At 37.1% G+C, this 24,410-nt stretch overlaps 1 protein-coding gene across 4 annotated transcripts in view; it reads left to right on the top strand.

Annotated features, from left to right (window-relative positions):
• Positions 1–24,410, top strand: part of taok3a (TAO kinase 3a) — a 108,708-nt gene that overhangs the window by 78,835 nt on the left and 5,463 nt on the right. For 3 of the 4 annotated variants that reach the window (XM_072587298.1, XM_072587296.1, XM_072587297.1), the window contains 8 exons: positions 624–791; positions 4,126–4,329; positions 7,651–7,788; positions 13,107–13,343; positions 17,097–17,225; positions 17,652–17,855; positions 20,301–20,540; positions 21,809–22,021. In XM_072587298.1, coding sequence (XP_072443399.1) covers positions 624–791; positions 4,126–4,329; positions 7,651–7,788; positions 13,107–13,343; positions 17,097–17,225; positions 17,652–17,855; positions 20,301–20,540; positions 21,809–22,021 — 1,533 coding nt within the window. The remainder of the gene's footprint in view (positions 1–623; positions 792–4,125; positions 4,330–7,650; positions 7,789–13,106; positions 13,344–17,096; positions 17,226–17,651; positions 17,856–20,300; positions 20,541–21,808; positions 22,022–24,410) is intronic. The other variant, XM_072587300.1, reaches the window with a different exon arrangement.

Below are 24,410 nucleotides of genomic sequence, written 5' to 3' on the forward strand. Positions count from 1 at the left end.
ATTAAGTATATAGAAGCTGATCTGACTTGGTGCTGGAAAGAATATAAGTCGTGAATGTTAAGAATATCCTTCAATGCTAATGGGCCAATGAAGTTTTGTCTCCTATTCGAGGAATGTACATTTTCCATTTGAAGTTAATATTCTGGCTTATGTTATTAATGAGAGAGAATGGATTGGTCCATTTGTAGCATAGGTTGGTTTCCAGTCATCCACTTGAGCAATGCCTGCAAATAACCCACATGCGTCTACAAATATTCTAGTAACAGTCTGACTGGATAATTTTTACTTAACACTGGCTGGAAAGTACATATTTTAAAAAATTATCATATAGTTTTGAGGACCATTATCTCAGGAAAGCAGAACAAATAAAGATCCTGCTCCAAACATTGAAGTTGTGTTCAGTTGCTTAGCTACACTAAGATTACTTTGGTGTAAGAATGACAATAGTGTTATTATTTATGCTGCAGTGATGTTTGCTTCAAACTGATCTTTATTACTAAATGACATTAAAAAGAAGCTATTTTATTGTGCTCACTTACATCCTGGATATATTGTAGATAGTACTGTATGCAAAGCTATTGGTTAGCCTTTTGGATGTTGATAATTTACTATGTTTACCTTAGCATGATTTTGTTCGCCGGGAGCATCCGCAAAGAGTTCTTTGTGACCTTATTGCAAGAACAAAAGATGCGGTACGAGAGCTGGATAATCTTCAGTATAGAAAAATGAAAAAAATTCTTTTTCAAGAAACTCGTAATGGACCAACGACTGAATCACAAGAGGAAGAGGAGGTAAGATGAATTAAGTGGTTTAAGTAATAGATTAAAACCTAAGTGAGTGTGAAAAGGTTTTCTCCCCCCCCCCCCCCCCCCGAAGTTATTGTTGCTTTAATTTTATCATCACCTTCTGGTTTCTAATTCAAATAGCAATTCCTCATATGTAACTCAAGCTACTGAATTGAAGAAATATTTATGGAGGACATCAGATGGGGTTATCTATTTTTGACATCTGTATACACGAAAAGAGTTGAGACTTTCTGACTTGTATGGTTTATCGCTGCACTCTTCAAGTGCATTTTGTCCGCTAAATTACCTTGGGGGTTCTTTGACAGCATTATCAATGTTTCAAAGTTCATGGTACTGATTATAAAAGGAACTGTTAAACTTGAGCTCTTTATTTATAACAGTCTAAAGTATTGGGTGCGTGTATGAAGTTATAGAGTCAGTGATGTACAGCTCGGAAATAGACCCTTCAGTACAACTCGTCTGTGGCAACCAGATACCCTAAATTAATCTTGTCCCATTTGCCAGCATTTTGCCTATATGCCTCTAACCCCTACCTGTTCATTGACCCATTCAGAAGCCGTTGCCACTTCTTCCTCTGGCATCTCATTCCACACATGACCATCCTGTGTGGAAAAAGCTCCCCCTTGGGTCCCTTTTAAATCTTTTGTGTCTCATCCTAAACTTCTGCCATCTGGTTTTGGATTCTTCACCTCCGCCCCCCCCCCCCAAACCCAAGGAAAAGACCGTATCTATTTACTCAATCCAAGCCCCTCATGATTTTACAAATCTATAAGGTCACTCCTCAGCCTCCGACACTCCAGGGAAAACAGTCCCAGCCGATTCAGCTTCTCCTGATAGCTCAAACCCTCCATCCCTGGCAACGTCCTTGTAAATCTTTTCTGAACCCTTTCAATTTTCACAACGTCCTTCCTATTAGCAAGGAGATCAAAATTAAATGCAGTACTTCAAAAGTGGCCTAACCAGTGTCCTGTCCAACTGCAGCAAGACCTCCTAACTCCTATTAAAGGGAAGTGACCAAATGCTGCTACCACAACTGTCCTGTCTATCTATGATTCCACTTTCAAGGAGCTATTAATCTGCAGTTCAAGGTCCCTTCGTTCAGCAACACTCCCCAAGACCTTACCATTAAGTGTATAAGTCCTGTCTTAATTTGGCCACACCAAAATGTAGCATCTTATGTTTAACATAGAATTTTGTAAAATGCGAATTAGCCTAATAATGGAAGCAAAGGGTGTCATGTTTGTATATTCCTGATAGCTTTGTTAGTAATTCACTGTTTGTTGCAGTAACAAACTACATATGTCAAGAATGAATCAGTTTCATTTGGAACTTTAGCTGAGAAGATAGTAGAGGTAGTTGAATTATTTTACACCATTTTTAGTGCAGGAAATCTAGGCATAATTTCAGCATCTGATGTGTTTTTAGCTACTTCAAGCTAGATCCATGTTTGTGGATACCTGAGAAATGTTATCAGGCTCAACTGCATTGTTCACAGTTGATCAAATCAGCTTTAGACGAACAAAGGAAGAGTATTTACTTGGGCAAATATGGGTACCTATTGGATCAGACCTTTTATTCAAGTGAAATTTACAGTATCAAAAGACCATCAAGTGTTAGGGGAGGGGTCAGATTTCTTTAGTTCAACAAAATTGAACAATTATTGATGCATTGCAAATTTTTTGGAACCATCTCTTCAAACATAATTTCCAAAGCAGTTTTTGTGCCTGAATTCAAAGTTGCTTATTTCTTTCTCAATGACTTAGACCAATCTGAAATAGTTTTATAGAAATTATACAGCTAAACATCTGCTTATGTAATCAGAAGATAATTATGGATGTGAAAAGCCAGTTGGTCCGTTTTAATTCATCCACCCAATAAAATGCCATCAGGCCCATTTCTTCCCTATTGCAACATCCATTAATTAGTAACTGATTCTGGAGTTCTTTGCTTCAAGGGGTAAGTTCTAATTTATCATTTGTGAGCAAGTTGGTTGTAGCAATCTAACTTTGTTTCCTAATTGAATCAGTTGTTCTAATTGTAATTCATCTTCAAATAATATTTTAGATTTGTCTTTCCCAGACTTAAGGATGTTAACTTTGTTTCTGAGGGGCATTGTTTCGAGTTTTAAAACTTTCTTAACAGACTGATAAAAGATTTCAGCTTGGTGGCCCTCTGTACAATAACTCCAATGCTTGAACATTTCCTTTGCATCTTGGAAATGTTGATTGAACACAACTCTCAAGTGTCTCTGCTGTGTATTTTTTTTTTCAAATACTGACAAGACAGGACACTTTCTAATTGTTTTACTGTATTTTCTGGTTTATATTGTAAGATTCTACAATAAATGTTCACTAATTCAAAATTAGCTATATGAATGCCATTTCAGCTTACCTGATCGTAACTAGTTAACAACAGTGATTTTGAAGTGTCTTGCTACCACTTCTTTCTTCTGTCAACCTCCCAAAGGGGCACTTCTAAGCTGTAGCTCTACCTGGGTTGTCCATCCTTGGTTTCTCCTGTGGGAATAATTCTGTTGAACCTGGCTCAAAATATCTGTATCTGAAATCCACGTAGCTCTTTTCCAGTAACTTGATCAGAAATGTACACTTAGCCTTTTTTTAAACGTTTTACGCTCCCTCACTCTGAATGCTAAGGCCAAAAGTAGATTTACCACCATCCTAGCTGAGAACTACTCATCTGGTATTAAGATGGGATTCCTGTTCCTATATTTGAGAGAATTTTACTTTTTAACCCGCTTGTTAACAGTTGAACAGTTGTCAGTAATGTGTATTATTTGTTACCTTTGACTACTTTTAGTCTTAAATTGTACCTGTAGAGCATTTTGGATTGCATAAAACAAAGGTAACTTTCCAAAATTTGCTGCTCTGCTAATGGTGAACAGTACCATTTAAGATAAATAAACTGTGGGACCCATTCAGCAAATTGTTTAAAAATTATTTGTCGCCTTCCCCTTATTGATGATGCCCAATCTTGTTTTTTATAATGTTGCAAGATATTGAGTCTGTCTTCTGTCACTTGTCACCGAGGCGTCTGATTTAAAAACTTGGATTACAGTCTCTTGCAGTATTTTAAGTTCTGTGACTATTGTGAATACTCTTTCCCATGCCTCTGCTGGGATCTTGGGCATCAGGGTTCTGCTTAGTGCTCTAACTGTATAACCCTATTTCGTTTACTAATTAGTGGTCTTTTTAACTTCGGTGCAATGTGAGAAATACTGTTCACTACATGTGATTTTCATATGCATGATACCACTAATGCATGTTGACCTGTACTAACATTGCTTTCCTCTATCTTGCAGGACAGTGAGCATGGTGCAGGATTAGGTAGTAAAGTAGATAGCCTGGGAAGTAACCAATCCATTCCCAGTATGTCGATCAGCACAGGCAGCCAGAATAGCAGTGTTAACAGTCTGCATGAAGTCTTTGATGATAGTTCAGAGATCGCAATGATGCATGATGGTGATAACACCATGCAATCCAATGTCTCCGTCATCCACAAGAAGGTAAGTTTTCAATATAGTCTGAAAAATTTATCTCATTAAAGTGTTCTGCGCTGCATAAAATTGTTAAATTATTACCAGAAACATTTAGACAAGTGAAACTTCGTGGAAATCTAGAAGACAATTAATTGTTTGGAAGTAACCTCAGATCAGCAAAACACCATCATCCACTGTCTAGTTTTCTAAATTCATATGGATTTTAATCCCTGAGCACAATTGTTTACTAAAGCTTTGGTATAAGCACTCTTTGGTATAAGATCTCTTCAGAAACTCAGCAGATACAGTGGTGTAAGAGTCCAGCATGGAATATGTCAATAAATTTTTTTTTTGAAAACTGGTAAAATTGCACTGATTGGCAAGTTTATGTTTGGCACCCAGCAGGAAATCCCAAGAAAGAGCTTTTCAAAGTGGACATAAATTTTACCCAGTTTGTTTATTGCCCCCAGACTGGAAAATCTGCCCACTAATTTGAGAAGGATGGTGTTATGCATCTGTTCTTAAGAACTGTTTATTTCACGTGCATATGATTAATTAGAATTAGGGTTTAGTGGACTCACGAGCTTTTCTTATTTTTTTTATTCTTCAGTTCCTTCATTCAAGTTAGTGACTTGTAATTAGTCCAAAGTCCATTCTCAATCCACAGGAAGATTGCAATAAAGCTTAAAAAAAATTGAGATGAATGATGTGCTGTGGTGAAGAATTAAATGATGTTTGTGAAATGCCTTTCACTTTTGTTGAAATACCTTTCTAAGATGAAAATTGATTACCTGATACTTAAAAGTATTTAGTGTTATTGTTTGAGCTGATAGCATTACTGGATTGCAATCTAACTTGATAAGAGTTGTTTTACATTTAACAAGGTGTTCTTTTGCTAAAATGCAAGAATGCAATACTGGTTTTAACAGATGTTTATTATGCACAAGAAAAAAGATAAAGTTAGCTATCTACATACAATACAATTTGAAAGGTTTTCTAAACACTCTAAAATAGCATCTGATCTATTCTAACAGCATCACATTAAGTACTAGCACACCAAAGCGAATGCCCTTCTTGATTGCATCCTATGTGTTTAAATTAACTGTTGTTTGAATTCCCAGTCTTGAGAATTTATTAGCTTTTTGCTTGATTATTCACACAACTGAACTCAGATTACAACTTTGAATAATTCCTTTGGTGTTCCAACCAAGCACTACTTCTGGTCTGGAACTTTCAAACATTAATCTATACACTGAGGTAAGTCATTTCCTCACAGTTCCAAACTATCTTCTTTCTTGGGAAATTGTTTCATAGATTCAACTTCTACCAAGACCTCTGCAAACTGAAATAAGATTCCCAAGCTTAAGGATTTTCCCTTAAGCAAAAAAATCAGCTGTTTATTCTAAACTGAAAACAAGTTCATGCTCCTCAGTATTTAATCTATCCACATGCAAAACTTCCCCAATACAAATTTCCATTATCACCTTGAGAGCTTCCCACTCAAGGTGGGAAAAGTCATGGGTCCAGAAGTATTGAGGTTAATTGTTAAACCCCCTCATGCACGCAGACCAAAATCGAAATACCACTAATTCATTTCCAAACTCTCAAATCAATAGTTTTTTTTTAACACAGACATCACAATAGTTATACAGGAAAGTATATTCAGTTGTCTATGTACAAAAAGAAACTTTGATACCAAGAGTTTTAGAGTTCACAGCAAGAATTTCAGAACTCCAAACGTTGATTAAAAACAAGGACGTATAATGTTACTATCATTTGACAAAACATTCTGAAACTTCTAAAATCTATATAGGAGCTGGTGTAGGCGTAAGTCCCACTCTTGCACCTTTTTTTTTAGATCTTTTCCAATCAACCTGTAACAATAGGCAGCATGGGGTGACTTTTTTCTTAATTTCACAAAACCGTAGTGAAGCACCTCAATGCCATCACATTAAATGACATGATATCACATTAAATGATCAGAAATGAATCCAGCTGCTGATTTTTAATTAAAATGTTCATTTTCAAGATTATTAGCTTTCCCATAATATTCATTTCTGGAATTCCCATATCTTCAAGTAGCAGTGATACATTTTATTTGTTCAGTTGTTCGTCGTGCATTGCTGGTCAGACCAGCATTTCTTGGCCAGAGGACAGTTAAGTGTCCACTACACTGCTGCCTGTCAGTAGCCAAACAAGGATAGCAGATTTCCATGGTTTGTACGACAATTAATAATGATTAAATTGCCATTCAGCTTTTTAAATTTCAGATTTTACTGTATTCAAATTTCACTGTCTGCCGTGGTGGGATTTGAACCCATGATCCCATTAGCCTGAGGTTCTGGATTACTCATCCAGTGACATAACCATCATTTAAGTCACTGCTTCCCTTTTTGAAGGAAATATATATCTTAATAATTAATGCCAAATTTAACGGAATTAGTTTGCTTTACAGGAGTCGCTTCAGATATGAAGTGTATCATTTTACTTTCAAATACATTCAATAGCTATAATTATGGAATTAAAATTTGTAAATTCAATTATGTAAAACTATTCTGAACTATGTCGACATTCTGACAAGCTTATGTAATTGCTGCCGTTTTATACCCCAAATTGGAAATCAGGCTGGATTCACTGTTTTAGAAACAAAGCATAAATTTGTGCGTCGGGTCATTTAATTTCAACCTAATTGTGGCTTTTACCATGTTAGAATTTTAAAAATTTCAGCAAACCTTTTTATATTAAGGCCCTCTTGTATGTTTAGGGAAATATTTCCTTTGTACCAGAAGGCTTTCCTACTGAAGTAAATGTTCATAGTTTTATTTACTTTTATTATGGTTGTATTAAATATTTCAAGGAGTGTTGTAGTAAATGTAGCGAGGTGCAGCAGCACTATAATATGTTCTTTAGTATTTTGGACGCAGATAATTGTAGGTATACAATTTAAAATTAAAAGCTAGTTGTTTGAAAGTCAGCTATTTTGCATATTTAAATAGAAAGCTAAAGCAACATTTGAGAAATTACACATTTTCAGTTTTTTGATGTGAAAAAGTTGATCAAACATTAAAAATATTAGTTCAAGTAGATTTTCCCCCAACAATCAGCTTGTAAGTGTTGCAAAAAAAATGTGCTGCTGAAGGTCTGCCTGTGATTCAAGAAGCATCCCACTACTGATCAGCTGACTCCTCTCCTGCAATGTGTTGGTTATTCATCTCACTATTCAGCTGCAGTGACTGGTACAGCTAACTATGCATTTCATATAGTTCTTGCAGAAAAGTCGAGGAAATACAAAGCTATCCAGTAGAGAAAGCACACAGTTTGACATTGTATTGTTATATCCCATTTCAGCAGGACCATGTATTCATAAGGGATGAAGCAGGCCAGAAAGACATCAGGCCTGATCTGCGGCCTACAGCATCTCTTCATAGTCAGGCCTCTCTGCTTAAGAACCGAGAGCATTTTGCTACAATCAGAACAGCATCTCTGGTAAGCATACAAAACAAATTTTTTTTTAGTTTCTTCCAGTGAATGCTTAGGCTGTTAATCACATTTAACTTAAGTCAAAGCATATTTTTCCTTCATTCACTAATTGTAATACATATTTAATCAAAGTCCTAAGAGGTTTTTCTTTATGGAAATATTTTAAAATGCTTAAACGTAGAAGCTTTTCAACATTTTAGACATTGAAAATGTTTTGTGAATTCATGGTTAGAGAGACTTAATTTAATCTCGAATGGATAATTTGTGGAAGCAGTGAGATGGCTGTATCTAATGGAATTAATGTGAGCCTGACAGCAAAGAGACAGTATTTTAATGTAGGCATGTTTTGTATCAATGTCCATTCTATGTCGAAGTGAAGCCCTACAGTGCTAATTTTTAGAAAATGGTATTCTAGGTCATAGTTGTAAGCTTTAACAATGTGTAGTTTATTGTACTCTGAGATTGCAGTAACATATTTTATTTGTTTAAATAAATAGTTGAAACAAATTTTACTTCAGGACCTTGATAAACAGGATTTTAGTTTGGAGACCACTGTGATCCTCTCAACCTTGTGAATTTTTGAAAAGAAGTTTAATTTACAGGATCTCTTTTTCAGAGCTCCTATGATGTTTGCAAGCCATGTTAGTGTGTATCTTTTTAAAATTAATACATTTTAGCCATTCAACACGAAGTAAAAGGGTAATCCAATCTGTTCATTGTTTTTAATGCTAATGTTTGTATATACCATGATGCATCTGATTCTGATTTTTGAACTATTTATTAAGCAAAAGTTTTAAAACTTAGTTTGTTTCAGGAATGGTATTGCACCTTCTATTCACTGCTGTTGAAGCATTTAATGGTTGTGATTTTTAAATATGCTGTTGAATTAAGGAAATGGTGCTTTAGAAGAGGTTAATTTCAATTTAATCATGTTAAAGCAGTTCAGCTGATCATTGTAAAATGTGTGAACTGAGCATTTGATCTACCTCGGTCCCTGTAATGTTGAAGTCTTCCACAGCAGATTGAAATATGTTGCCACTTTGTTAGAAATCCAGACTCTTCATGATGGCAGCACTTTGGAATTGATGGATTTTTCCTTTTTACACTGCCAAATGTTAAAGCCCTGCAGAGACCATTATCGCAGAATTAGCGACTGAGCATTATTATTCTGCCTACAATCCACCAAAGAAATAAAATGACCAATTGATGTTTCAATTTCATGATAAGGGATTTTACCACAGCAAGCTTTTAGAAGTTGTGTGATACAGAGATCAATCTTTCCCTTTTGTGTGCTAGGAAGCTTTTTGGCTTCACCAGGTTTTAAAACAATTTTTTGGTTCTTCATCCATATATTCTTGGGATTGCATATCGTTGACTTTAAGTACTGAGTCTCCCCATTGTTCTAATATTATCAACCTCACTATTTATTTTCTATTTGCTTGTCTACTGGTTGGATTGACTAGCAGAGTTTATAAATGATACTGTTTTATCAGACATATAATGGGAAAATTTTTATCCAGTAGGCTTAACCCTATTAGCGAACGTGTGTATGAGGACAGAATTAGCTCCCACAACTATTGACCCAATTTTTTTCAACTGTGCTGTTAGATTTTCAGACATTGCATTATACAGTACACTTCCATATAAGATGCACATTATAGTGATAACCTGAAAATAAATACAATCTTTTGCTCTTAGATATACATTTTTAGTTTCACTTTTAACTTCCTCTTTATAGTACAAAGGTATAGTGAATAGTGCACTTCCTCAAAATAGTTTAAATTCCAAATCTTGGGTCAGGAGTTTTGCAGGTGCTCATCTACCAAAGTTATAGACCAGAACTACAAAGCAATTCCATACAAATTTTATTTGAAGTTTGAGGATGGGTAGAATTTTGCTGAGGACGACATTCTGTCAGTTGAGTTCTTCAAGATTGCTGTCCTTGAAGAATATGTCAATTTATTCTTGAAACATGAGGACAAACTTATATTTTTATAGTCATAGGAAGTTCACCTTAGCATCACTCTAGTTGAGCTAGTTAAAATTCATCTACGAAAGGAAATTCAATTTGGTTCTCCATTCAGACTGATTTGAACTCCATTTATTCTGAGCAGCAGTCAAGTCTAATACTACAGAAAATAAAGTTCATGCCAATCTGTTTCAAATGGGACTGCCTCTTCAAAATGCACCTTGTTAAAATCTCTTTGGAGTCTTTTCTGTTTTATTTAAATGTGATTGCTTTTCAACTCCTGCTTTGCTTGCTTTTAATTAACTAGGCTTGATTTTACCATAATGAATATCGAGGTGCACAATTTGCATGCAACTTTTAGTGATAAGGGATAAGTAGTAAGATTACAAAAAAACTAGTGCTTAACTGCCAGAGCAAGTTTTATATACTTATTTTTAAACTAATACAGCATTTCCTATGCAATGGTGACTGCACTTTTAAAACTCTCGTGTTTTTTTTCCCCTAATTTTCCAAACTAATGTCCTACCTGTTGCATGAAAAAAAGTTGAGCTATGGGTGTTGCTGGTGGGGACAGCATTTATTCATCCCTATTTGCCCTTCATTGCAGTGGTGAGCTGCCTTCTTTGAACTGTGTCCACAAGTCACCCGACACAAGATTATAGATCAACAGGTTTATTTGAAATTGCAAGCTGTTGGAGCACTACCACTTTAAGTGGAATGGCTCCACCTGACGAAGGAGCAGCGGTCCGAAAGCTTGTTATTTCAAATAAGCCTGTTGAACCATAACCTGGTGTTGTGTGACTTCTGACCTTGTCTACCTCTGTCCAACATTGGTATGTCCACATTATTTCTTGTAGGGAGTTTCAGGATTTTGGTCCAGTAACAGTGAAGGAATAGTAATACAGTACCAATGTCAGGAGGAGTACAACTTGGAAAGAACTTGCCAGTGACAATGTTCTAATGCTTCTGCTGTCCTTACCATTCTAGATGGTAGATGTTGTGGGGTTTGGAAACTGTTGTTGAAGGATCCTTTATAAATTTCTACAGCACATCAATGGTACATACTGCAGCCACGGTGCTATGGTGTAGGATGGAATGAATGTTTAAAGTGGGGCATGGTGTTCCAATCAACTGATTTGCTTGTTCTGGATGATGTCAAGCTGCTTGTATTGTTGGAGCTGCATTTGTCCTTTGCATTTGTTATACTACTGATTTGCAGATAGTGAACAGATTTTGTGGAGTCCGGAAGTGCTAAGGGATCCAGGCTCTGACCTGCTCTCTAGTCACAGTATTTACATGGCTGATCCAGTTCAGTTTCTGATCAATGGTAACACTCAGTAATTTTAAAATGTAGCATAAGATTAGTATTCAAGATGCATGAGCTCACCTTGTGTTGTAAATGAATGGGAAACACAATGCATATAGAGATATATAAAGTTGGGTTTAGTGATAAAGCTGGAGGTTGGTGCCACCCTGTGGCCTAAGGTAGTTTAACTTGCAATTTAGCAAGTTTGACCACAATTTTTTGTAGCTATCTTCCACAAAACAGCATTGAGCTGATTTACTAATTAATCTAGGGTGATTAGATTAGATTACTTAGTGTGGAAACAGGCCCTTCGGCCCAACAAGTCCACACCGCCCCGCCGAAGCGTAACCCACCCATACCCCTACATCTACATTTACCCCTTACCTAACACTATGGGCAATTTAGCATGGCCAATTCACCTGGCCTGCACATCTTTGGACTGTGGGAGGAAACCGGAGCACCCGGAGGAAACCCACGCAGACACGGGGAGAACGTGCAAACTCCACACAGTCAGTCGCCTGAGGCAGGAATTGAACCCGGATCTCAGGCGCTGTGAGGCAGCAGTGCTAACCACCGTGCCGCCCACCAATGATATAGCTGTAGTGGTTGATGTATCTGACATTGCAATATGACACCAGAAAGCTTCGATCCTTGTGACAGTTTCCTCCAGAGCTATGTGAGAGGATGGATGTGTATATGTGCCAAATTGGCAGGTTGTTTTCTCATAGTTTGAAACAAACTTTGGCATTTCTATTTAATCAGTCAGTGTGTTCTTAGGGCAAATCAAGCACAAAAACTGCTGATGAGTCAAATTGGGCAATTAATATCCTCTGGCTGAATAAACAATACAGAGGTGTGCAATAACATCTCCTGAGCACATTGATTAGAAGGATAGGTTAAATACAATTTAAACAATACTGGAGATATTTGTTTGCGCCTTAATTTCTGTTTAACATTGGGGGTGACCCTCTGCTTGTGCACATGTTAACCTAGGTACGCAAGTTATTGTGGCAGAAAACTTTTTAATGTCTGAGTTAGCAAACTGAAAATTGTGTTTGTCAAATCATAGAGTTATGAGCGCCACTCGCTTGGGAACCAAAATGTGATACCAGTCCTTAGCAGAATATTAGTTAGAATTTGTATTGAGCAAATGTGTGTGGAATTTTAGTTTGTTCTGAGCCATGAATATTTTTAAATTCTTTTAATAGATATAACTCTTACCATTGGAAATGCAGCCTTGTTTTTAAGGAGCAAATATCATTTCTTCAACAGGATGCATTTTTGTTTCTTGTTTAGCAAAAGGTCATGTGAGTTCTATCTGGAATATAGAACGAATGTGACAGCAAGGTTTTTGGCCTTGTGTTGGAAATCAGTGTCAAATCATCTGTTTGCATAGTCAATGAATAATGTGTTTAATAATGCTGATTTTCATTTTAAATTAGTGGTGCCTTGACAATGATTTACTAAATAATAGATTATTGTGCAAATGTTTGAGCTTGAAGAGGCAGCCACTAAACTTGACATTTTTATCTTAGCTATATCATTGGTTTGTACAGTTGCACTAATTTTAAATGTTTGACATTTAAGGGAAGTAAGGATTCTTCTGTGCTGACCTTCAAGGTAATCCTTGAAACAGTCTCTCTCCTCTTCAGTCAAAATGATTTAGTCTGAACTTTAGTTCACGAGGTGAAACTCTAATGTCTATATAAAAGAACTTAAAAAGTTTATCTCTCCTCAAACTTAGTGGATTGCAGTGATGCAGAATAGTTGAAATGAGTGGGTGGCCTTGATCCCTTCATTCAAATTTGATGAGTGACCTGGTAGATTAGTACATATCCAAGTACATTTCATGCACATCAAGGACATCCTGATTTCTGTGGCTTTCCCAGAGATAGACAGAGATGAAACATCCATGTGCATTTTGATAAGTTTGCAGAAGAAGCTAGCAATTATTTTTACAGGTTTTTTTTAGATTCTAAGAAAATGCTTTTTACTAATTTCTTCAATTCTTAAAGGTAATTGGCCATCTCACTTTATTTTTGGCACTAGGTTACAAGACAGATCCATGAGCATGAACAGGAAAACGAGTTACGTGAACAGATGTCGGGCTACAAGCGGATGCGAAGACAGCACCAGAAGCAGCTGATGGCTTTAGAGAATAAGTTGAAGGCTGAGATGGATGAACATCGTCTAAAGTTGGAGAAAGAAGTAGAGACTCAATGTAACAATGCATCTATTGAACTGGAGAAGCTGGCGAAAAAACATCAAATATCAATGGAAAAAGAGGTATGTCAGAGTGGCTGATTTTAGGCTTGGAGGGAATAGGAGGAAGTGATTAGAGCTATGTAAACATTGAGACAACTGCAAACTCCATCTGTTATGTTCCATAAATCTATGGTCAATCTTGTTAACAGAACTGAAGAACAATGCTTTCCCCATTGCTTTTGTATGTTATGTTGAAAGAGCAAAAAATTTAATGTACAATACAGTTTCTTGTGGTTAACTTGTACAACTGTCTAACATTTGAATTTAAATTTCTAGTGCAGAACTTGAATATTGCTAGAAAAAGAAATTTTTACCAAGGTTTTTCATTTGCATTCTTCATGATAGTTGCAAGGATACCATTGTGAAGCTGAACCAAAATTTCTAATTTGAGAAGAGCATGTTCATTGGCAAGTAGACTGTGGTCGTCATGTTGCAATTGGCAAAAGCACCAGTTGGATAATAACTGATCAGATTTCCAGACGGAGTTTTAAATCGGGCAGGATGCTTCTTTTGTCAAGGAATTGCACTGAAGGATGAACTAGATAATAGCTCACCTTGAAACAAAAACCGAAATTGCTGAAGAAACTCAGCATGTCTGGCGCATAAGTAATTTCTTCTGTACTGTTGAGTTTTGTTAGCATGGTCCGGATGAATGCGGTTAGCACCTTTTCATTGAAAATTACTGAAGGGCTGTGTGGATTTTCAATTAAATAGCACACCTACTGCAAATGGTACAAAGGTACTTCCAAAAGTTAAAGGGACGTACTGTTTGTAACAATGTACTAACTGCACCCAACTCGTCCATACTGCAAAACTCAAAACACTGTCCAAAGTTGCATATGACTCTAATTGTACTAGATTTGCTGTATAATCCTGTGCGTACTAAGAATTAGTTGGACAATCAAATTGATTGTCAGTTGTGCGCTCAGTATGGCACACTTAATACTGGCACATACGTAAATTTATATTTGGTCCTGTTATTTGCTAACAAAGTGAATGCAGATACACGTGTTTATTTCAACTTTGCAAAACAGATGACAGTCACTTGCTGGTTCAATGTTGTTTATACTATATCTGTCAACGTTGAAGACCATATTTAATTCATCCTCCAAACTGTAGGGTTGAGCAGTCAAATGTCAAAATGAAAGATGCAGTTAATTTTCTGGCTAATGGATTAGTTTACTTTCTGGCTATCAGTTAAGTTTAGTTAGGGAGGACTTTAATTGATATGTTATTTATAACACAGCCAGATACTCCAGTATTAGAGGAGGAGGAATAAGTCTCTCAGTCAGAAGCACATCTAAGACAAATTATAACGAGAAAGTAAGATACACATGGAGGAAAATAACTAGGTGGAAGGAGAAATTTATTACATTTTTACCTAATAACCATTCAGAAATGAAATACAGGGCAATAAATTGGCTGGTTTAGTGTCTTTTTGTTTTTACAGCCATGAGTCAAACTTCTAAAGCCCTAAAAAGACAGTACAGAGTTGGTCTATTCTTTCAGCTGCATTAGATGAAGACCACTAATAAGATGCTCTTTATCTCCAGGTGGGCCAGGATTTAAACAGTTTGCCATTGTAAGTAAGGGAAACAACCTAATGCTTTCTTTAGTCTTCTGTTTGCAACTCTGGCTTGCTGTGTGAGGACCAAGCTTAAATCATCACCTGAATATCTTTTTCTAAAAGGATGTCACACTCCAAGTAAACACCACACCTCATGCGAAAATGACGACTTCCAAGCTTCCAAAACAAGAATTCCTGAATGGTAAATGGGATCCAAGTCAATGTGTTTGTTGATAGAGTTGTGATTGGAATGCCATGCTTCTAGGATTTCTCGTGCGCGTCTCGGTTTGGCTTGTCCTAGGATTGATGTGTTCTCTCAGTCGAAGTGGTGTCCTTCCTCATCTGTACGTACTCTACATTGGACAAAAAGGCAGAAAACTAGCCACCAGGATACATGAACATCAACTAGCCACAAAACGACATGATCCATTCTCACTAGTATCCTTTATATATGGACAAGGACGGACACAACTTTGACTGGGAAAACACATCCGTCCTAGGACGAGGCGTTCAGACACTCACGAGAATTCCTAGAAGCAACCAGCACTATATCAACAAAGACATTGACTTGGATCCCATTTACCATCCCCTGAGAAAAAGAACAGGAAATGAATCACCATAGAAAATGATGTCACCACAGGAAATGACACTACCAACCCTAGGAAACTCAAACATGTAAATGAAAGCGGGCTCCACCACCAGGGCTTCATTTGGATGCTCACTGAAGATGTTACCTATTATGGTGACAAAATGTCTGAAAACTAACCTTCCAGCTCAGAGAGCAAACCTACATCCAGAACAGTTTTCTACTACTTTATAACACCTCAGGAAAGGAGAGGATCCTCTTTCACTACATTTTTTTTTGTGAATCGGCACACCCTTCCTTTTGACTGCCTTTTAATGTTTGCAAGAAGGACGTTTACATTCACTTATGTTACCTGTTAACGTATTACTATTCAGTATCGTTAGTCCTCCTTCAGTTTGGTACACTTTCTCGTTTGGTACACCTTGGTCCTCCACTGAGTGATAACAGTGTATCTATTGTAAAACTTATTGCCTTGCATTTGGATTTCCAACTTTTGGTCAAGATTTTGCCAGTCAACTGAGCACACTGTCTTTTCTGGTACTTTATCCATTTATCAAATTAAAAACATACTTTCACTAGTCATGGTACACACTGGGATCCCTACAGATTGAAGAGCATTAAAATCAGCCTTATTGCCAATCTCATAAGTTGAGGCTAAGCCATTTGTTAACTGTAAATTTGATGCTATTGTAGAACACATCAATGCCATTTTGTTATCTATTGGGATACACATTATATTAATTCTTGTGGTATATTACATGAACTCAAGAAAAGCACAAAGATAATCACTCTTGATCTGAAAAGTGCCCAGCCTATCTCAGATTATCCTGAAGATAATTCATCTTAAAAGTTTGAGGAATAGGTGAAGCTAGGTGTCTCATGCTTCCGTAATACAGTAGCAACGCAAGTGGTGTTCACCACAAGCAGGATACTGTTATCACACGAGTCGTGCTTTGAATTTTGACGCTGGTGTGATGCCAAGTATATAGGCTGTGTCTTCCAAAGACTAGCAGATCAAATCAAACAGAATATCCCTTCAGTTAACTTTGCTCACTGTACCCAATCAGCTTACTCCTGAAAAACATGGAACAGAGTTTCCTCCACCATAACTGAGAGTCTGCAATGCAACAGTCTTTGTTGAGTAATCTAAATGTGTGAAGAATTATGCTAGCAACCAATTTAGGATTGTTCTGGGTCTGGATGGGATGCTCTTCAGTGGGTCAAAATGTGAGAAGCTTTAACAAAATTTACTTTCCCATCAGCAATACCAAAGTTCTATGCTCGAAAACCCAATTAAAAAGCTAATTTAAAATACAAAAATAGCAATACTCCATACTCAGTTATTATTTATGATTTTAAAGAGACTGTTAGACATACTGAAGAAATGGTATGCCCTTGTTTCTTTGCATATTCCATAGTGCTGTTTAACTGAGCACATCGCAATTATGGAAAAGTCTGACAGCAGCTTAAATTCTTTTCTTAATTTTATATGGGCCACAAATAATTGTTCATTCACATTGGAAAACCAATGAGAAATTCTTCAGCATAGTCTACCTATGACTGGTTTAAATGCTGAAGTCTCTTCTCTGCAACTAAATAGTTTTGTTTTGGTTCTTTTCAGATGAAGGTAGCAGCACAAGATGAGAAGAAAATCCAACAGCAAATTACAGCACAACAGAAAAAGGAACTGACCACCTTCCTAGAAAACCAAAAGCGCCAGTATAAACTTTGTAAAGAAAAGATTAAAGAGGTAATGAAGAACTGAGGGGCAGTCTTCAATTACAGATGGGATGTTGATCACCACTTGTGCACAACTGAACTGGCTGGCTGTTAGTATTTTGTGAAAATACTAGAAATATTCAGGTCTGCCAGCATCAAGAAACATGTCTCTGACCTTTGCTCAAAACTAATGAAAAGTCATAGACATGAAACATTAGCTCTTTCTCTCCCACCCCCTCCAGCTCCTTTTTTTCCCCTCCCATCTCCTCCAGTTCTTTTTTTCCCTTTCCCTCCTCTCCCCTCTTGCATTTTATTCCCCCCACCCACCCCACCCCCGGAGTCAAAATGCTGCAAATGAAATACTTTTGTAGAGGCATTGGGTCTTCAGTACAACAACATATTAATGAAGTGATTCACAGAAATGAATTAGGACTCTCAATTTGTATCGCCTGTATAGGAGATGAATGAAGATCACAGTACGCCGAAGAAGGAAAAGCAAGAAAGGTTATCTAGACATAAAGAAAACCTTCAACACACGCAGGCAGAAGAGGAATCTCAACTTCTTGGCCGCCAACGATTGCAGTACGATCGAAATTGTCGTGAGCTTAAGCGCAAATTGATGATTATACGACATAATTTGGAACAAGAGCATCTACGTGAGGTAAATGTTTGTCAGCAGGCAAGATTTCTTTATCCTAAACTTCATTTAATAGCATCCATTTAAATATGGGAGCAGCATATATACATAACTTTTTTTGTTACATAAAACAAAATTACATGTGCTGTTTTGTTAAAGAGCATTGACACCCTCATGTTATAAGTACGACAATAAACATGGAAGCTATCAAGCTAGGTTTTACTCTGGAATATGATTTGTGCAATGTTACCATCAGTGGGGATTATAACAAAGGTCGCAACTAAGGCAGGTCAGCCATTTCTGTAGGCGGTCAATCAGGAAGGTTTTCTTGTATGCAAAGGGGGCTTACCAGAATGATTTGTGTGGTTAAATTTTCGATACAACATTAGATTGCGCAATTCTCTTTAGAGCAAAGGAGGTTGAACAGAAGTGCACAGATTTAGATTAGATTCCATACATGTTGAAACAGGCCCTTCGGCCCAACAAGTCCACACCAACCCTCCGAAGAGTAACCCACCCAGACCCATTTCCCTCTGACTAATGCACCTAACACTACAGGCAATTTACCATGGCCAATCCACCTGACTTGCACATCTTTGGACTGTGGGAGGGAACTGGAGCACCCAGAGGAAACCACACAGACAGTCGCTGGAGGCTGGAATTGAACCTGGAACACTGTGAGGCATCAATGCTAACCACTGAGCCACTGTGCCGCCCAGTGTTGAGACAAAGTAAGTTGGCTGATGGTACAAGGATGAAGGAGTATGTATAATATTTTGGTCAGGAGGTGCCTAGTTTATGTGAGCATGTACGGTTTTAAAATATATCAAGTGGTGATGACCTGGAACTTGCTGCTGTGATAGTGTTGGGCATGCAGATGATGAATAATTTCAAAAGGAAACTGAATAGATACTTGAGTAAAATAAACTTAAGGCTTTGGAATAGAATGATTCTAGATTAGAGTGGTGTTGGAAAAGCTCAGCAGTTCAGGCATCATCAGAGGAGCAGGAAAATCGATGTTTCGGGCAAAAGCCCTTTATCCTCTATTCCTGATGAAGGGCTTTTGCCCGAAACGTCGGTTTTCCTGCTCCTCGGATGCTGGCTGAACTGCTGTGCTTTTCCAGCACCATTCTAATCTAGAATCTGGTTTCCAGCATCTGCCGTCCTTGTTTTTACCTAGTTGATTTTAAACCTACTGTGAATCCTCTTGCAAGGAGGTTGAACAGAAGTGCACAGATTTAGATTAGATTCCATACATGCAAGGATGCTTGCCTTGAAGTTTTCCTCCTCTCTACAAGAATCTCAGGGACTCCCTCTCCCACAGCAACTCCCAGGTTATTTCCTCTGCCCTGAAGCTCTTCAACCATGTTCTGAAACAGACTCACTACCACAGCCACATTTGCTTCCATAGTATCTGCCTCCATAACCAACTCATCCCACATGGACTCCGGACCATCTTTAAAACAGCAGGGTTCGGATCTGAACAAGACAAACAGTACAGACTAGATCCAAAAACACCAGCAATGGTTCTCCTTCAACATCCTCTGCTCTACGCTCGCAGCAATGCGCCGGCACCTAACCTCTCTACAGTCAACCCTGCCTCAGCTGAGGGTTGCACTCTCTCAGAATTGCAAAGGACCCCTCCTTGACTATATTCTCAGGAGAACTCATACTCAACAAACAGTATTTCAACACTGTCTCAAACATCAAAAACTGTAAAGCTCTATTTCTGATGAAAGGCTTTTGCCCAAAACGTTGATTTTCCTGCTCCTCGGATGCTGCCTGAACTGCTGTGCTTTTCCAGCATCACTCTAATCTAGAATCTGGTTTCCAGCAACTGCAGTCCTTGTTTTTACCTTGGGAATAGAATGACAATTGTGAGGGGGGAAAGATTTAATAGGGACCTAAGGGGCAACTTTTTCACGCAGAAGGTGACGTGTGTATGGAATGAACTGCCAGAGGAATTGGTGGGTACTGGTACAATTATAGCATTTACAAGGCATTTGGATGGGTATATGAATAGGAAAGGTTGAGGGATATTGGCCAGGTAGTGGCAAATGGGACTAGATTATCTGAATATCTGGTCAGCATGGTCAAGTTGGACTGAAGGGTCTGTTTCCGTGCTGTATATCTCTTCTATGACTCTGAGTACATGTTGGCTCTCTGTAAGGTAGTCCATTGGGTTTAATGGCCTTCTGTATCACAATGGCTGTCCCTATTTATGTTGCATGCTCAGAAATTAACTTCGTAGCCCATTATTCAGAATCTCAATTTTTAATGTCTCGAATGATTAAAGCAAATGTATTTTTTGTGCTGGTGACAAGTATTAAATTAAATTCATTATCAAATGAGTTTGATTTTTTTAAAGACTAAAGATTATTTAACTTAAGAACAATGTTTAGCCGCTGAACCTTTTTTGAATTAATCAAATATGTTTGCAATAAAAAGTATTTAATGACTGTCTAACAGGAAGTGAATAAGAAGCAAACTCAAAAGGAGATGGAACATGCCATGTTAATTCGTCATGATGAGTCCACACAAGAACTGGAATTCCGACAGCTTAATATGTTGCAAAAACTTAGGATTGATTTAATCCGTTTACAGCATCAGACTGAACTGGAGAATCAAACAGAGTATAATACCCGCCGAGAGCGGGAACTACACAGAAAACATGTCCTGGAACTCCGACAACAGCCAAAGAGCCTAAAGGTATGAAGTGTCACTTTCCAAACTCTGCATGTCGTGAAATATCTGAGTCTTCAGATAGAATGAATTAATGGTGCTCGCTCCACTATACAACCAAAATGTTTAAGTGGCTGTAATTTTACAACTTCAGCAACAAAAGAATTAATGTTTTCATGCTTGTATATTACTGTTCCTTTGTCTGTCACACGTGTTATTCCAATGGGTTCTTTATTCTTCAAGGGGCTACATGTTCAGTGAGTGATAAGAATTATTTCTTTAAATAATCTCCATTGCTTTATCTACTTTGCTTTTATCTAATTTCCCATTCTACTTTAGCCATTCACTTCTCATATCTATAATTTGCTTTGTTTAAAAATAATGTCCTTGGGCTACATCATTGTCAAGCTAAACATGAAATGTTGTTACATTATCATTTCTTTCCTCAAACTCTTTATCATAGGAGTCCTGATTAACCGTGTCTCATTCTACAATGTGTCTGTGACATAACCTGTTCCCCACTTAATTTTTAAAAAGTCATGCGGTTTTATGAACTCGTCCTCGAAGTGATTGTTACAGTTTGGTTTGGCCAGTCATATATGAAGAGTAAAGTCAGCCCAAAAATTGTATAATATTTTGAAGGTCTTGGGCTTAGTTGAGACAGTTGAGTGTGTGATGCTGGAAAAACGCAGCAGATCAGGCAGCATTCAAGGAATAGGAGAATCAACTTTTTGGGCAAAAACCCTTCATTAGTTGAGGGGCTTGCCTATAAGCTAAATTTACTAGCGTTATTCTCATTTTACATTCTGTACATAGACTGATTCTACATTTCTGATTTACTGAACTTGGATCCTTTCTTATTACTTAATCTGGATAATTTATGATCCATCTCCTAATTTTCCTTCTGCTTGCCAAACTCAAATGCCCCAAATATATATTTGTTTATATCTCTTCATGCTGTTAATTCATATTTTTTGTTACAATGCCTATTTTATAGTCAGGTTTTTAAGATATGATTTTAAGATTAATTATTTTGTTGCTTTTAGATTTGCAACTTTAATTTTGTTTTTCTGCTATTGTCTTGGAGGCTAAATAATCTTTTATCATTAAGCTCTGGCTCTGAATTATTTAAAGACTTGTGAAATTTTGAAAAACTAATTTCTATTCAAAACAGTTGTCTGCTTGTAATACACAATTTTACTTGAACATATAGTGATGTATCATGTTATTTTTCAACAGCCAAAGTTCAAATTATTTCTCATTGTGACTCTGATTTTGCTTACACTTTTATGCAGGCCATGGAGCTACAGATAAAGAAGCAGTTCCAAGACACATGTAAAGTCCAAACAAAACAGTACAAAGCACTGAGGAACCACCAGCTGGAGGTAACTCCAAAAAGTGACCACAAAATGGTCCTGAAAGCACTTAAAGAGGAACAGACAAGGAAATTAGCCATTTTGGCAGAACAGTATGAACAAAGTATCAATGAGATGATGGCCTCACAGGCGGTATGTAATATATTAACTCTGGATACTGAAGTGTATCTTTTTTTATTTAAAGACCGTTGATGTTTCCTAAGGCAAGATTGTTTTGTATTTCAAGAATTGTTTAGAATCTTTACCCTTAGTCTGATGCTTTTAGTTTGATTTATTGCACTTAAATGAATCTGAAGAAGACTTCAAACAATTCATTTCACCTCAATATCTCCCACATGCTACCTTGTTCTCAGGTTTGCCTTGGTTCAGCAGTAGCAGTCAAGTGATTTCTGGCTCCATCTTAAAATGTCAATTTCAGTGGAGCACATTGGTAGATGACCCTTTTAATGTTCTTTGCCTTTGTGTATGCTGTTCCAGTTGGTCCAGTTGAAACTCTGCAATCAATAGTTAATATTCTAGTATACCATGGCAACTAATGAGTGGCCAATTTAATGTTGATTTCACTACATTTTGCCATCTCCTAGAAATGGCACTTTTGTATCAAAATGTGCAATGAAATCTTTGAATTGTTTTAGACTAAAGATGAATTGAAAATTGGTATTTTCATATGTTCTTTTTTCCTGTGGAAAACTGAAGTTTGATTATGCTTTTACCATAAAGTGGAAAGCATGAAATATTACAACATAGCAACTTTTCCATGATTGTTCATGCATCTTCATACTTGAAATGTGAGATCTTTATAAGTATTTCAAGAGAATGGTGGATAGATTTATTGAAATATCAGGGAGTAGAGGGTAGTGAGGAACTGATATGAAAGGTGAGTTGAGCCCTAGGACACATTGGCAATGATCTTGTAGAATAGCAGGGCAAACTCGAGAGGGGAAAGTTCCACTCCTATTGTATTTCTAACATTCTTATGTTCTTGTAATCCCCAGATTCCAAGATAGTTAATTTATTAAATATTAAATATTAGATTCTCTACTTGAAATGCCTATATTTGTACAACTACCTTGGGTACCCTAACATTCTGAACGTAGATTTGAAATTTTTCAGAACGGCACGAGAAAGATCTTTCCACAAAATTTGTAGCTGTCGAAACTCATTAAAAGCAAAGTTACTAGGATTAAGAACATTTGGATTGTGCTTGTGATCCAAGTTAAAACTTTCTTTGTATATCTTTTATTGTTTAAAGAAAGGACCTTTCTCTAAATCAGCTGTGATAGGGACAGATGTAGACCATAATTAATATGAATTGTGTTTATGGAAGAGATTTCTTGTAACATCATTCTGTTTCGTGGTGTTGCTTAATATTGCACATGTAATTTGTAAATTAATACTTATCATATCTTAAGCTAAAATTTCTGTGCATATTTTGGGAATACTGACCTTTGCTAATGTACTAACAACTCATTTTAGGATTTCTTTTGAAATCCTCTGACTATTGCATTTTGCACTTCGAGTCATAGAGATTGGGAAGTAATATGTTGTTTGGTTCAATTCTAAGTAGGGTCATAAACCATTTGTAAAGTTACATAAAGTATGATCTTTTCTATTATTATTCCTTTTATATAAAAGGAGGCAGTGTGTTTTAGAATAAAAGCAAAATACTCGGGGTGTTGGTAATAGAAATAAAAAAAAAACAATTTGGGGAAACTCAACAGGTCTGGCAGCATCTGTGAAGAATAAAATTGTTCATGTTTTGTGTCTAATATGACTTTTCAGACCTGGAAATGGCTAGAAAATGGTTTATGCTGCAGACAGAGGGGTAGGAAGAGAAAGGAAAACCGATTGAGGGTGCCCAGATTAAAAGGGATACTACTGGTGATAAAGGAGAGATCAGAATGTAAAATGGATATAAATGAAAATGTGAGCAAGAGAATGCAAGTCCACTCTGCTGAAAGCAAAGTCAACAGGATGCAGTTGGGGGTTTGGTAGGGGGGGTGTAAAATAAACTGAGGTCAGGTCAGGTCATGCTCAAGTTGTGGATCTCCATGTTGAGTCCTAGAGGCTATAAAGTACCTCAGCAAAAATGTGTTGTTCCTACATATTCCAATTTTGATTGGAACGCTGTGGTAGATCCATTGGAAATGTTAGCATAGGAAAAAGGCAGTTTATTGAAATGACAAGCAACTGTAAGGTCCAAGTTGTTCCTTCAGATGGAGTGCAAATGTTCCATGAAACGGTCACCAAGTCTGTAAAGAAGACCATGTTGGTTGCAAATACAATAGACTAGATTGAAAGAGGTGCAAGTAAAACACAACTTCATTTGGAACATATTTGGGGTCCTACACAGAGAAGAGAGGGGTGAATGGGCAAGTATTGCATGTTCTGCAATTGCCTAGGAAGAGGACATGAAGAGTGAGAGCAAGAGTTAGCAGTAATGCAGAGGGAACAGATGACCAGTTCAGAACAATATGGCTAAATATGAAGTTACCCTCTTCAATTTGAAAAACAAAGGATA

The sequence above is a fragment of the Chiloscyllium punctatum genome, chromosome 17 (genome assembly GCF_047496795.1).
Source record: "Chiloscyllium punctatum isolate Juve2018m chromosome 17, sChiPun1.3, whole genome shotgun sequence".
NCBI lineage: Eukaryota > Metazoa > Chordata > Chondrichthyes > Orectolobiformes > Hemiscylliidae > Chiloscyllium > Chiloscyllium punctatum.